We start from the raw sequence: 14,624 nt of genomic DNA, 5'->3' as shown, positions 1-14,624 counted from the left end.
TTCTCTGTTGAACCTTTGGGGTTTGGTTTTTTTTTTTCCCCCCCGGGGGGCGTCAGAGCAATTTGATTTCAGCGGCATTTGGGGAGAAGGAAAGATGAACGTTTACGTGTCTATAAAAACCCGCCGGCCCCCCCCCCCCCCCCAAGCTCCACCTTTTTTTCCTGCTGTAAAAAAAAAACCAAAAAAAACAACAAAAAAAAAAGGCTGCCCGGATTTTTGGGAAACCGAGGGGAAACGACCCAAACGCGGGAGGTTCTGGGGGCCCCGGGGCTGTCCCCAAGCTCCCGCTGGGCGTCCCCGGGCCAGAGCCCCCCCGTTGCGCCCCCGAAGCCCCTTGAAATCCCCCAAGCGGGAATTTTGGAGAAATTCCTTATTTTTTTCTCATTGTTTTGCGTAAAAAAGCGCGGAGTTTCCCCAGGTGTGTATGAGGCTGGGGGGGGGGCCGGTCCCGAGCCCCCTCCCCCCTTGGGAAGAGCCGGGCGGGAATTTTTGGCGAGTTTTGGCTTTTTTTGTGGTTGTTTCGGGGCGCGGTTTGCGGGCGGGGGTAGCGTGGCCGAGCGGTCTAAGGCGCTGGATTAAGGCTCCAGTCTCTGCGGGGGCGTGGGTTCGAATCCCACCGCTGCCAGGTGCCTTTTGGGCCCCGCTGGAGCCACATCTGGAGGAGCCACATCTGGAGGAGCAGCTGGACCCGGGTGTGCTGGTTCCAGGGGGGATGATGATGATGATGGTGCTGGGCTGCCACCAGCGCCCATCCATGCCCAGAAGATGAGCTAAGGCTTTGCGTAGGTGATGGCGGTGACCTCAAAATTATGGAGGATGGACCCACCCCACAGTGACCCACCCCATGGAGTCCCGCCACCAGAAGGACCCACCCCATGGAGTGCTATCACCACAGGGACCCACCCCACGGTGTCCCACCACTGGATGGACCCACCCCACAGTGTCCCACCAGCAGAAGGACCCACCCCATAGTGTCCCACCACCGCACAGACCAACCCCACAGTGTCCCACCACTGGACGGATCCACCCCATGGCGTCCCACCATCCAATGGACCCAACCCACGGTGTCCCACCAGCAGAAGGACCCACCCCATGGTGTCCCACCATCCGATGGATCAACCCTATGGTGTCCCACCACCCGATGGACCCACCCCATGGTGTCCCACCAGCAGAAGGACCCACCCCGTGATGTCCCATAGCTGGACAGACCGACCGGCTTTGCGTAGGTGACGGCGGTGACTTCAAATTATGGAGGACGGACCCACCCCACAGGGACCCACCCCACAGTGACCCACCCCATGGAGTCCCGCCACCAGAAGGACCCACCCCATGGAGTCCTATCACCACAGGGACCCACCCCATGGTGTCCCACCACCCGATAGACCAACCCCACGGTGTCCCACCACCCGATAGACCAACCCCACGGTGTCCCACCAGCAGAAGGACCCACGCCACAGTGTCCCACCACCACTGCTCCCCTGCCCCCTCCCCCTCCCCCCTTGGAAACACCCAAGCAGGAATTTTGGGAGAATTTGGGCTTTTTTTGCCATTCTTTCGGGGCACAGGTTCCCGGTGGGGGTAGCGTGGCCGAGCGGTCTAAGGCGCTGGATTAAGGCTCCAGTCTCTGCGGGGGCGTGGGTTCGAATCCCACCGCTGCCAGGTGCCTTTTGGGCCTCGCTGAGGGCGGGGAAGGAGCCGGGGGAGGGGGGACAAGGGACACCCCCCCCCCATCTCCTCCCACACCTGGAGGAGCCGCTCCCAGATGTGCTGGTTCCAGTTCAGAAGCTGGACTGGGCCCAGCTCTTTGCACCGCCGGAGCGGGGGGGTGGGGGGTTGTCACTCCCCGAGGTCCCTTTGGGACCGCTGTGGGGCAGAGCCCCCTCCCGCAGTGGGGCAGGAGCCTCGTCCCCACCGTCCCACGCCCCCCCAAGGCGCCCTCGGCGCTGGATCCGGGTCTGGGGGGGGTTGCGACCCATCGCAGCCCTCCCCGGGGTGACACCACCCAACGTGGGGGTCCACCCTCTCTTCCCCCCGACTTTCCCAACCGCCGGCAACCAAATCCTCATCCCGCGACTCCGGGAGACCCGGTTCCACTTTATTGCACCCCGTTTTCCAGCCAGGACCCACAGAGAAGCCACCGGGGCCCGGCCGAATTCTAACCCCGGGGGATTTTGGAGGCGGCGGCGAAGGGGGAAAGCGGGGAAGGAAACGCCGCGTCCGATAAAACCACGATCCCGAACCTCGGGGGGACGGAGCCCCCGCGGTGGGGGGCTGGGTCTTCTCTGAAAATATTTAAATATCTGAAGATGGGAAGTAAAAATGAGGTTTTTTTTTTTTAAAGGAGGAGCTGGATGTTCTCCTCCAGCCGGTGGGTCCCCAGACCAGCCACTGCTGTCCCACCCCCCCCGGTGCCGTGCCACCGCCCCGAGACCATCCTTCTGCCAGGACGAGTTTGGAGGAAGGGTGAAAATTCCGCTGAAACGCATTTCTGGGATGGAAGGATCCACCCGTCCGTCGCTGAGGTGGGCACCCAAAGGCACCTTGAGGGGCTTGGGAACCACCGGCAGGACCGTCATCAGTGGGGAGCCACCAAGCAGGACGTCATCGATGGGGAGCCACTGGCAGAACCGTCTTTGATGGGGACACACGGGCAGGACATCATCGATGGGGACCCACCAAGCAGGACCCACCAGCAGGAGGTCATCGATGGGGGCCCCACCAGCAGGACATCATTGATGGGGACCCACCAAGCAGCACGTCATTGATGGGGAGCCACCAAGCAGGAGCCACCAGCAGGAGGTCATCAATGGGGCCCCACCAAGCAGGACGCCATCAATGGGGCCCCACCAAGCAGGACGTCATCGATGGAGCCCCACCAAGCAGGACCCACCAGCAGGAGGTCATCAATGGGGCCCCACCAAGCAGGACGCCATCGATGGGGACCCACCAAGCAGGACCCACCAGCAGGAGGTCATCGATGGGGCCCCACCAGCAGGACACCATCAATGGGGACCCACCAAGCAGGATGTCATTGATGGGGCCCCACCAGCAGGACATCATTGATGGGGCCCCACCAAGCAGGACGTCATTGATGGGGACCCACCAAGCAGGACCCACCAGCAGGACGCCATCGATGGGGCCCCACCAAGCAGGACGCCATCGATGGGGACCCACCAAGCAGGACCCACCAGCAGGACGCCATCGATGGGGCCCCACCAAGCAGGATGTCATTGATGGAGCCCCACCAAGCAGGACCCACCAAGCAGGACGTCATTGATGGGGCCCCACCAAGCAGGACGTCATTGATGGGGCCCCACCAAGCAGGACGTCATTGATGGGGACCCACCAGCAGGACGCCATCGATGGGGCCCCACCAGCAGGACGTCATTGATGGGGCCCCACCAAGCAGGACGTCATTGATGGGGCCCCACCAGCAGGACGTCATTGATGGGGCCCCACCAAGCAGGACCCACCAGCAGGACGCCATCGATGGGGACCCACCAAGCAGGACGCCATCGATGGGGACCCACCAAGAGGACGTCATCGATGGGGCCCCACCAAGCAGGACCCACCAGCAGGAGGTCATCGATGGGGCCCCACCAGCAGGACATCATTGATGGGGACCCACCAAGCAGGACATCATTGATGGGGAGCCACCAGCAGGAGGTCATCGATGGGGACCCACCAAGCAGGAGCCACCAGCAGGACACCATCAATGGGGACCCACCAAGCAGGACCCACCAGCAGGATGCCATTGATGGGGACCCACCAGCAGGAGGTCATCAATGGGGCCCCACCAAGCAGGAGGTCATCAGTGGGGCCCCACCAAGCAGGACACCATCAATGGGGCCCCACCAAGCAGGACCCACCAGCAGGAGGTCATCAATGGGGCCCCACCAAGCAGGACGCCATCAATGGGGCCCCACCAGCAGGACGCCATCAATGGGGCCCCACCAGCAGGACGCCATCAATGGGGCCCCACCAAGCAGGACGTCATTGATGGGGCCCCACCAAGCAGGACCCACCAGCAGGACGCCATCGATGGGGCCCCACCAAGAGGACATCATTGATGGGGCCCCACCAGCAGCTCCTTGCGGAGATGCGTCCGCAGATGCTTCATGAGGGAGGAGCTGGACATGAAGCACTTGGTGCATTTGGTGCACTTGTAGGGTTTCTCCCCCGTGTGGATCCTTTGGTGGATGATGAGAGTGGAGCTGGCCCGGAAGCTCTTCTCGCAGTAGGAGCACTGGTAGGGCTTCTCCCCGGTATGGATGCGCTGGTGCCGACGGAGGGTGGTGTTCTCCCGAAAAGCCTTCCCGCAGTCGTAGCAGACGTAGGGTCTGGGTCCTACGTGGCTTTTCTGGTGGAGGAGAAGAGCCGAGTGGCCGGTGAAGCCCATCCCGCAGTCGGCGCACTGGAAGGGTTTCTCCACCAGGTGTTTTTTCCGATGGCGTTTAAAAGCCGAGCTTTCGTAGAAGGCTTCGCCGCAGTCGGCGCAGGGATACGGGGGTTGGCCCCGGTGGGTCCTGAGGTGGGCGACGAAGGTGGAATTCTTGGTGAAGGTCTCCCGGCACTCGGGACACATGTAGGTCCCCTCTTCCATGTGGCTCTTGCGGTGTTTGCTGAGGGACTTGTTGGCCATGAAGGCCTTCCCGCAGTCGGGACACTGGTAGGGCCGTTCCCCCGTGTGGATCCGGCGGTGGATGATGAGGGCGGATTTGGAAGTGAGTTTCTTCCCGCAGTCCGGGCAGACGAAGAAGGCGTCTTCCGTGTGGCTCTTGCGGTGTTTGTTGAGGGACTTGTTGGCCATGAAGGTCTTCCCGCAGTCGGGACACTGGTAGGGCCTCTCCCCGGTGTGGATCCGGCGGTGGATGACCAGAGCCGAGTTGGAAGTGAGGGTTTTCCCGCAGTCGGAACAACGGAAGGCCCCGTTCTCCAGGTGGAGCTTGCGGTGTTTTTGGAGGGACTTGGCGGACGCGAAGCGTTTCTCGCAGCCGGGGCACTTGTGGGGTTTCTCCTGGCAGTGGCTCTTCTGGTGGTCCTTCAGGGTGGAGCCGCAGGTGAAGCTCCTCCCGCAGCCGGGGCAGGGGAAGGGCTTCTCGCCCAGGTGGACCCTCTGGTGGCGCGTGAGGGAGGAGCCGCGGCTGAAGCTCTTCCCGCACTTCCCGCAGGCGTGTTTGCCTCGCCTGGGTTTTCTCCCCTGGGGGCCGGAAGGCGCCGATCTCCTCCCGGAGCGGTTCTTGTGGTGGTCGTCACCCAGGGAGACGCCGCCTTTGGGTTTCCTCCCCGACCCTCCCTCTTCCTCCTGGGAACTGTCCTCCTCCGTCTCGCTCGTCCACCCGTCGTCATCTACTGGGAAAAGCGGGGAAAAATATACGGGAATCCACCTCCGCCTCCATCCGGAAGGTGCCGGGCGGGGGGGGGATGGAATTTGAGGAGAGAAACGCCCCAAAAAGCGACCGATTCCGTCCCTCCATCCTCCCCCAGAAGCAGCGGCGTCTCCCGCCGGGAGAAGCGTCTGGTGTCTCCGGCTGCCGATGCCCAGACGGGTTCCTCGCCCCCCCGCCTCCTCCCAGTCCCACCAGTTTCCAGCACGACGGCGCTCACTGGGGGCACGCCGCGACGCCCGGCGTCTCCGTTTCGGGGTGGAAAACGAGTCCCTCACCTGAGCGCGAGGAGTTGGAGCCGGAGGAGCTCCCGGCGTCTCGGCAGCTCCTCCACCGCTTCCTTTTCCTGGTCCACAACCTCAGGAGGGGCCTGGCCAGTTGTTCCTCCTCCTCCGAGCTCGGGATGTCGGGGATCCAAACCTCCTCCCCTCGCTCCAGCCGGGCGAGCAGGTCGGGGCTGTACCTGGGGAAACCTGCTCGGGGGGACAGCGGTGGGTCGCTGGGGTGGGGAACGACCACCTGAGATACCTCCCGCGGCCGGAGACAGAGGTGGCACCTTCAAACCCATCCCCTCGTCAAAGAGGAGGAAGAAAATCCAGGCGTTGGGAGATCTCCGAGGAGGGAATTCCCCGGAGCGTTTGCTGAGGGGCATCTACAAGAGCTTTCCAGGTGATGGAGAAGGCATCCCAAGGGAGAAGAAGCCCCGAGGCCTCTCTGGAAAAGCCCAGCGAGGTGAAGAGCAGCTGAGAAAGGCGGAGGTTGCCGAGGTTGGGAGGGACCTTTAGGGTCATCGAGTCCAACCATAATTAGTTTAGTCCATAATTAGCGCGGGAACCTGCCCGAGGATGGTCTTCTCATGGACGTCATCCTCTAGAACACCAGCAGTAACCTCAACGGTCGGGCGCCGGTGCTACCCGGCCCCAAATTAATTCGAAAAAGGGCCAAAAGGACCTTAAAAAAAGTGCGAAAAGGTGCGGCAGGGGGCGATTAAGTTCATGGCGATGGGTCTTACGCTCAAGCAACTCCAAAAGCCACGTGAGGTGAGGAACATCTACCCAACCGCCCGAGAAACTCAACCCGAGTCACCTTCCCACCTCGCCCGCTCCCCTCCTGGCCCCACAACTGTCATCTCCTGGCGGGAGGGGACCCGGGGGCTTCTCCGTCCCCCCAAAACGTCCCTTTCCAGGTGGCCAGGAGCCATCAGGAGAGGGCACTGCGAGCCCATGGGAGCCACCAAGGACAGGACAACCCTCCAGGAGACGCCTCCCGTCTTTCAACTCACTTATGGCGGTTTTAACTCATTCCTGGCAGTTTCGAACTCATTTTTGGCGGTTTTTAACTCCTTCCTGGTAGTTTTTAACTCATGGAGGTGGGGGGAGAACATCCACCTGCCCGGGGCCGGGATCCTGGAGCACCTCAACAGGCGTCTGAGGGACCTGGGCGTTGAGGAGGGCACCCAGTGATCCCACCCATCTCCAAGCGAGGATGGAGACGGAGCTTCGGCGGTTAAATCAAGTTCTCCGCCGGGTTCCTTGGACGGCATTAATTAGAAACACCTAATTAACGAGGCGCGGTGGAGAGAGGAAGCCCCCCGAGATGCCTCCTGGAGCAGAGCCAGGGCAACCCAACCGGGTCTGGGGCTGGTCCCGCCGTCCCCCGCGGCCGCGTCCAAATGGGATTTATCCCAGGAATGGAGGCGGGAAGAGCGAAACGCAAGGGATTTGGGGACGAAAGCTGGGAGCCCACCACACCAGCGGGGAAAACGAGGAGAAAAAGCAGGATTTTGGTTCAAAGGAGCCTCGGCGGAAAGCAGGAGCTCCTGGGAAAGGCAGCTGGAGAACTTCGGCGGGGCCGGACGAGCCCTCGCGTCCCCGCGGGCCACCGAAAGCCAGCCGGCGGCCACCGGGATGCGGCAGGGATGGGGCGGGGGGGTCCCTACCTGCTGGCAGCGGGGCGGGGGGCGGCCGGGGGCCCTCGGGGGCGGCGGCGACCGTGACCTCCTGGAGAGCCTCGGGCACCTGGCGCGGGCCGGGGGCGAGGAGCGATGGCCAGCGGAGGGGCCGGACCACGGCCAGAGCCAACGTGGAAGGAAAAAAGAGGGAAAAGCAAAAAGAACCACAAAAAAGAAAAAAAAAGAATGAAAATAAAGACCCAAACCGAAAAAAAATCACAAAGTAAAAATGTAAAATAAAGAACTTTTTTTAAAAAGTAAGAACTACAATGAAAAAAAAAAAAAAACAACAGTAAGAAGTTAAAAACAACCCCCAAAGGACTAAAGTTTTAGCGAGGTAGAAAAATAAAATAAAAAAAAAAAAACCCTAAGAAATAAAAAAACCCAGTAAGATAAGAAATAAAAAAACCCCCACAAAGTAAGAAATAAAATTAAAAAAGAGACTAAGAAATATTTTTTTTAAAGTAAGAAATAAATAAAAAAAGTAAAAAACTCCCGAGTAAGACATAAAATTAAAAGAAAAACAAAGTCAGGAATAAAATTTTAAAAAGGCAAAAAGTTTAAAAAGGAAGTAAGCCGTAAAATGCCAATAAACGAGTAAGAACTAAAATCTAAAACAAAAAGCAGGAAATAAGACCAAAAACCGCCGAGGAGGAAACAAAAAAGTAAGAACAAAATTGAAAAAAACCCACAAAGTAAGAAACAAAAAAGTAAGAAATAAAATTTTTAAAAAAAACCCTAAGGAATAAAAAGTAAGAAATAAAATTAAAAAAAAAAAATAAAACAAAGTAAGAAATAAAAAAGTACGAAATAAAAAAGTAAGAAATGAAGTAAGAAATAAAAAACAAGAAATAAAATTTTAAAAAGATCAAGAAACGAAGCAAGAATTTTTTAAAAAGTACGAAAGATTTTTTAAAAAAAAAAACTAAGTTAAAAAAACAACCACCGAGTAAGAAATAAAATTTTCAAAGTAAGACTTCTTTTTTTTTTACAGCCAAGTGAGAAAGAAAATTTTAAAAATAACTTTAAAAAAAAAAAAGAGAAAGAAAATTTTAAAAATAACTTAAAAAAAAAAAAATTTTCAGAGAGCGAAGCTCAGAGCCCCCAACCCCCCCCCTCCCCCCCCCGGTCGGGTCGGGGCAGGGTCCGGGGGTGCCCCCGGGGGTCCCTCCCGTGTGTCCCCCCCCGAGTGTGTCCCCCCCCGTGTCCCCCCCGCCCCCCCCCGTACCTGCACCGGCGGCAGCGCCATGGCCCGGCCCGGGGGGCTCCGCGCAGCCCCCGCGCCCCGCGGAGGGTCGGGAGGGTCGGACCCACCCCCGCCGGGGGGGCGGAGCGGCGCCTTTGGGGGGAAAAACGCCTTTTCCGCCCTTGGCCCTTTCCCCCCCCCTTATTCCCCTTTTCCCCCCTTTAATTCCCCTTTTTCCCCCCTTCCCCCCCTTTAATTCCCCTTTCCCCGTTTCCCCCCCTTTAATTCCCCTTTTTCCCCCATTTTTTTCCCCTTTTTCCCCCCCTTTAATTCCCCTTTTCCCCCCTTTAATTCCCTTTTTGCCCCCATTTCATTCCCCCTCCCCCCCCTTATTCCCCTTTTTCACCCCTTCCCCCCCTTTAATTCCCCTTTCCCTGTTTTTCTCCCCTTTAATTCCCCTTTTTCCCCCATTTCCCCCCCTTTAATTCCCCTTTCTCCATTTTCCCCCCCTTTAATTCCCCTTTTTCCCCCATTTCCCCCCCTTTAATTCCCCTTTCACCCCTTTAATTCCCTTTTTCCCCCCATTTCATCCCCCTTCCCCCCCCTTTATTCCCCTTTTCCACCCCTTTTATTCCCCTTTTTCCCCCCTTCCCCCCCTTTAATTCCCCTTTCCCCGTTTCCCCCCCTTTAATTCCCCTTTTCCCCCCATTTTTTTCCCCTTTAATTCCCCTTTTCCCCCCTTTAATTCCCTTTTTGCCCCCATTTCATCCCCCCTCCCCCCCCTTATTCCCCTTTTCCACCCCTTTTATTCCCCTTTTTCCCCCCTTCCCCCCCTTTAATTCCCCTTTCCCTGTTTTTCCCCCCTTTAATTCCCCTTTTTCCCCCGTTTTTCCCCCCTTTAATTCCCCTTTTTCCCCATTTCCCCCCCTTTAATTCCCCTTTTCCCCCCTTAATTCCCTTTTTGCCCCCATTTAACTCTCCTTTCCCCCTCATTTAATTCCCTTCCCCCCCCTTTAATTCTCCTTTTCCCCCCCATTTAATTCTCCTTTCTCCTCCCCTTTCCCCCCTTAATTCCCCTTTTTTCCCCCCCTTTTCCCTCATCCCCCCCCCTTTCCTCCCCCTTTAATTCACCTTTTCCCTCCCTTTTTTCCCCTCTTAAATTCCCCTTTTCCCTCCCATTAAGTCCCTTTTTTCCCTCCCTTTCATTCCCCTTTTCCACCTTTTTCCCTCCCTTTCATTCCCCTTTTCCACCTTTTTCCCCCTTTACATTCCCCTTTTTTCTCCCCTTTTCTTCCCCTTTTTCCCCCCTTTTCACCCCCCATTTCCCACACCCCCTTTTTCCCCCCTTTTTCCCCCCACCTTTTATTTCCTTTTTTCCAATTTCCCTTCAAAAAATTCAGGAATTTGCGGGGGGGGGGGACGGGACGGGGGGGGGACACGACAGAGAACCCCCCATCCCATCCCAGCCCCAAACCCCATCGCTCCTCCTCCTCCTCCTCTTCCTCCTCCTCCTCCTCCTCCATGGAGGGAGACCATGGTCCGTCCTGGAGACGTGGGACGTCCCCGACGGCCACTGGGGAAGGGACGTGCTGGTTTTTAAGGGGGGGGGAACTGGGAGAACTGGGGGGGCTGGAGCGGGGAGGTGATGAAGTAAAGACCCTCCTCATCGCGGCGGGGGAGGGATAAAGGCTGGGAGGGATGAAGGCTGAGAGGGATGAAGGCCAGGAGGGATGATGAAGGCCGGGAGGGATGAAGGCCGGGATGATGAAGGCCGGGATGGTGAAGGCTGGGAGGGATGAAGGCCGGGATGATGAAGGCAGGGATGGCGAAGGCCGGGAGGGATGAAGGCCGGGATGGTGAAGGCCGGGATGGTGAAGGCCGGGATGATGAAGGCTGGGAGGGATGAAGGCTGGGAGGGATGAAGGCCGGGAGGGATGATGAAGGCCGGGAGGGATGAAGGCCGGGAGGGATGATGAAGGCCGGGAGGGATGAAGGCTGGGAGGGATGGTGAAGGCCGGGATGATGAAGGCTGGGATGATGAAGGCTGGGAGGGATGAAGGCTGGGAGGGATGAAGGCCGGGATGATGAAGGCCAGGATGATGAAGGCCGGGAGGGATGAAGGCTGGGAGGGATGAAGGCCGGGATGATGAAGGCCAGGATGATGAAGGCCGGGAGGGATGAAGGCCGGGATGATGAAGGCCGGGATGGTGAAGGCCGGGATGATGAAGGCCGGGAGGGATGAAGGCTGGGAGGGATGAAGGCCGGGATGATGAAGGCCAGGATGGTGAAGGCCAGGATGGTGAAGGCCGGGATGATGAAGGCCGGGATGGTGAAGGCCGGGAGGGATGAAGGCTGGGAGGGATGAAGGCCGGGATGATGAAGGCCAGGATGATGAAGGCCGGGAGGGATGAAGGCCGGGATGATGAAGGCCGGGATGGTGAAGGCCGGGATGATGAAGGCCGGGAGGGATGAAGGCTGGGAGGGATGAAGGCCGGGATGATGAAGGCCAGGATGGTGAAGGCCGGGATGGTGAAGGCCGGGCGGGGTGACCCGAGAGGTGGCAACGGGGGGGGGGACACGGGGCGGGAGAGCGGGGTTTGAGCTCTGCGAAATGCCCGTTTTCCCCCGTTTTGCCGGAAAAACTCCTCCTCCTCCTCCTCCTCCTCCTCCTCCTCCCTGGGGGAGGCATCACCTTATCGCCCCCCGCCCCGGGGCCACCCCCCCCAGGTGCCAACGAGCCTTTTCTTCTCGGGATGGTCGGGCTCGTCCCGCGCTGATGGGCCATCGGGGCCCGAGCCCCCGGGGCCACCCCGCCCCCCCCCCAACCCCCCCCACCCCCACCCCCACCCCCCCCCGCCTCAATCTAAGGCGAAAAAACCAAAAAGCCCGAAAAAAAAAAAGCCCGAAAAAGGGTCCTTCTGGTGGGACTTTTTCTGTTCGGGTTTTTGGGGTTTTTTGGGTTTTTTTTGTTGTTTGTTTTTTTTTTTGTTTTTTTTTTTTTTTTTTACTGGGGGAAAAAATAAATTAAAAAAATAAAAAAAATAAAAAAAAAAGCTCATTTCCTCCTTCCCCCCCCCCCTCCCCGGGGTGGGTTTTTCGCTCTGCTCCGGGCTCGCGGGGGGCGACGGAAACGGAGATTTTTTTTTTTTTTTAATTTTTCCCCCCTTTTCCAGGGTTTATCCCGGTGGTTCAGGTGAGGAAAGGGGGGTTGGGGGGGGTGTCCCTCCCTCCCCCCCCCATGGATCTTCTCCCCCCCCCCCCCCCCCCCAGGAGGGTGCTCTGGGGCTGCGCCCGCGGCCTTGGCCTCGGCCAACGCGAATCCCGGGAGGAAAAAGCACCTTCCCCGGGGAAACCCCCCCCTTCCCGCCCCTCCTCGGGCACCCCCGGGGGCTGCGAGGGGAGAGCGCCCCCGCCCGCGCCCCCCGCCCCGCGGGCAACCAGCCTGCAGCTCCCCGCTGCGCTCCAGGGCCACCAAGGTGAGGTTGAGGTGGCCCACGGTGAACATCAAACCCCTCCGAGGCTGGCGGTCGCCGCACCTTGGTGGTGGCCATCACACCTCGGTGGTGGTCATGACACCTCAGTGGTGGCCATCACACCCTGGTGGCGGTCATCACACCCTGGTGGTGGTCATCGCACCTCGGTGGTGGCCATCACACCTCGGTGGTGGTCACCACACCTCGGTGGCGGTCATCACACCTTGATGGTGGTCACCACATCTCAGTGGTGGCCACCACACCTCAGTGGTGGTCATGACACCTTGGTGGTGGCCATCACACCTCGGTGGTGGTCATCACACCTCAGTCGTGGTCACCACACCTTGGTGCTGGCCATCACACCTCGGTGGTGGCCATCACACCTCGGTGGTGGTCACCACACCTCAGTGGTGGTCACCACACCTCAGTGCTGGCCATCACACCTCGGTGGCGGTCATCACACCTCGGTGGCGATCACCACACCTCGGTGGTGGCCACCACACCTCGGTGGTGGTCACCACACCTCGGTGGTGGTCACCAAACCTCGGTGGTGGTCACCACACCTCGGTGGTGGTCACCACACCTCAGTGGTGGTCACCACACCTCGGTGGTGGTCACCACACCTTGGTGGTGGTCACCACACCTTGGTGGCGGCCATCACACCTTGGTGGCGGCCATCACACCTTGGTGGCGGTCATCACACTCTGGTGGCGGTCATCACACCTCGGTGGCGGCCATCGCACCTCGGTGGCGGCCATCACACCTCGGTGGTGGTCATCACACCTCGGTGGTGGTCACCACATCTCAGTGGTGGCCACCACACCTCAGTGGTGGTCATGACACCTTGGTGGTGGCCATCACACCTCGGTGGTGGTCATCACACCTCAGTCGTGGTCACCACACCTCGGTGCTGGCCATCACACCTCGGTGGTGGCCATCACACCTCGGTGGTGGTCACCACACCTCAGTGGTGGTCACCACACCTCGGTGCTGGCCATCACACCTCGGTGGTGGCCATCACACCTTGGTGGTGGTCATCGCACCTCAGTGGTGGCCATCACACCTCAGTGGCAGTCATCACACCTCGGTGGCAGTCACCACACCTCAGTGGCGGTCACCACACCTCAGTGCTGGCCATCACACCTCGGTGGTGGCCATCACACCTCGGTGGTGGTCATCACACCTCAGTGGCGGCCACCACACCTCAGTGGCGGTCACCACACCTCAGTGGTGGTCATCACACCTTGATGGTGGTCACCACACCTCGGTGGCAGTCATCACACGTTGGTGGCGGTCACCACACCTCGGTGGTGGTCATGACACCTCGGTGGTGGTCACCACACCTCAGTGGTGGTCACCACACCTTGATGGTGGTCACCACACCTCGGTGGTGGTCACCACACCGTGATGGTGGTCACCACACCTCGGTGATGGCCACACCCTCCTCCGCCCTTTCTGGTCTCCGGAGACCATATTTGAGGGCCAAGAGAAGATCTCTGTGGATCTTCTTGAGGAGAACCCCCCAGAAGCTCCTCCTGGAGGACCACCACGCTCTAACGGTCCCGGCCGGGGCCCTTCCCCCCCGAACCATTAACGTGGGCCACGCAGCGCCCCGCGTCCCCCCACGCTTGCTTTCGCTGAAGGCGTTAAACTCTTTTTTTCCCCCCGTTTTCTCCGATCCCGGCCCCTCCTGCCCGCTCGGGCCCCACCGCCTTCACCCACTTCCTCGCCGCTTCCCGCTCGCCTCCTTTTTGTTTTTACCCAAAAAGTCGTAAATTCGGGTCTGTCGCCGCGGCAGCCCCCGGGGCTCGGGGGCTCGACCGCCCCCTTCTCTCGCAGGGCGGAGGAACATCCTCTGCTGAGCCGAACTCCCCCAAAAAAATGGTTTTTGGGGATATTTTCGCTCCCGCGTGACGTCGTGGCCGGTGGGCAGCCGGCGGGGGAGCTCTGGGCGTCTCGGACGCTGGGGAAAAATAGGGAATGCGACCCGATTTGCCCCAAATTGAGCTGGTTTTGGACGTTGGGGGGTCGAGGCGCGTCCATCGGAAGCGGTTCTTCGCGGGTTTTGGGTGGATTCTTCGGGGTTTTGGGGCAGATTCTTGGCGGGGACGCGGTGGGAAGATGGCGGCACCTTGAGGCCGAGATGCTCCGCGGGACGGAGACCAAGGGGGCCCCGGGGGGACGCGGGGGACGGGGACGGGGGGGACGCCGCCCCCCATGCTGAAACCCTCAGCCCCTTCCCGTCGCCCGCCGCGGCGGGTGCCAGAAGAAGGACCCAAAAATTTGAGGGTTGAAGGGACCAAAAAAATTGAAGGGCCCCAAAACTTAAGGGACGAAGGGCCAAAAAATTAGGGACAAAGAGTCCAAAAATCTAAGGGACGAAGAGCCCAAAAAATTAGGGACAAAGGGTCCAAAAATTTAAAGGATGAAAGGCCAAAAAATTAGGGACAAAGAGTCTAAAAATCTAAGGGACGAAGAGCCCAAAAAATTAGGGACGAAGGGTCCAAAAATTTAAGGGACGAAGAGCCCAGAAAATTAGGGACAAAGGGTCCAACAATTTAAAGGATGAAGGGCCAAAAAATTAGGGACAAAGGGTCCAAAATGTAAAGGATGAAAGGCCAAAAAAT

The 14,624-nt window shown here is 59.0% G+C and overlaps 1 protein-coding gene and 2 non-coding genes across 3 annotated transcripts; 2 read left to right on the top strand and 1 right to left on the bottom strand.

Moving 5' to 3' along the window:
- Positions 1-543: 543 nt before the first annotated feature.
- Positions 544-625, top strand: TRNAL-AAG (transfer RNA leucine (anticodon AAG)). The gene has a single exon. It is a non-coding gene; the product is annotated as a tRNA-Leu (tRNA).
- Positions 626-1,577: 952 nt separating this feature from the next.
- Positions 1,578-1,659, top strand: TRNAL-AAG (transfer RNA leucine (anticodon AAG)). Its single transcript has one exon. It is a non-coding gene; the product is annotated as a tRNA-Leu (tRNA).
- Positions 1,660-3,835: 2,176 nt separating this feature from the next.
- Positions 3,836-6,039, bottom strand: LOC141735091 (uncharacterized). The gene is made up of 3 exons (XM_074567536.1): positions 5,916-6,039; positions 5,666-5,860; positions 3,836-5,352 (listed from the first exon to the last, which is right to left on the bottom strand). Exons 1-3 carry the CDS (start codon positions 6,037-6,039, stop codon positions 4,064-4,066), a joined length of 1,608 nt encoding a protein of 535 aa, XP_074423637.1. The 3' UTR covers positions 3,836-4,063.
- Between the last annotated feature and the right edge of the window lie 8,585 nt (positions 6,040-14,624).

The sequence above is a fragment of the Larus michahellis genome, chromosome 29 (genome assembly GCF_964199755.1).
Source record: "Larus michahellis chromosome 29, bLarMic1.1, whole genome shotgun sequence".
Lineage (NCBI taxonomy): Eukaryota > Metazoa > Chordata > Aves > Charadriiformes > Laridae > Larus > Larus michahellis.
This window is presented reverse-complemented; position numbering and strand designations above follow the sequence as displayed.

Bases quoted from the DNA above. Each gene is read 5' to 3' on its own strand.
- LOC141735091 (XM_074567536.1), bottom strand. From the start codon at position 6,039: ATGCCCCTCAGCAAACGCTCCGGGGAATTCCCTCCTCGGAGATCTCCC. The intron at 5,861-5,915 runs GTATCTCAGGTG...CCCCCCGAGCAG, and splicing joins TCTGTCTCCGGCCGCGGGAG to GTTTCCCCAGGTACAGCCCC. The intron at 5,353-5,665 runs GTGAGGGACTCG...CGCTTTTCCCAG, and splicing joins CTCCAACTCCTCGCGCTCAG to TAGATGACGACGGGTGGACG.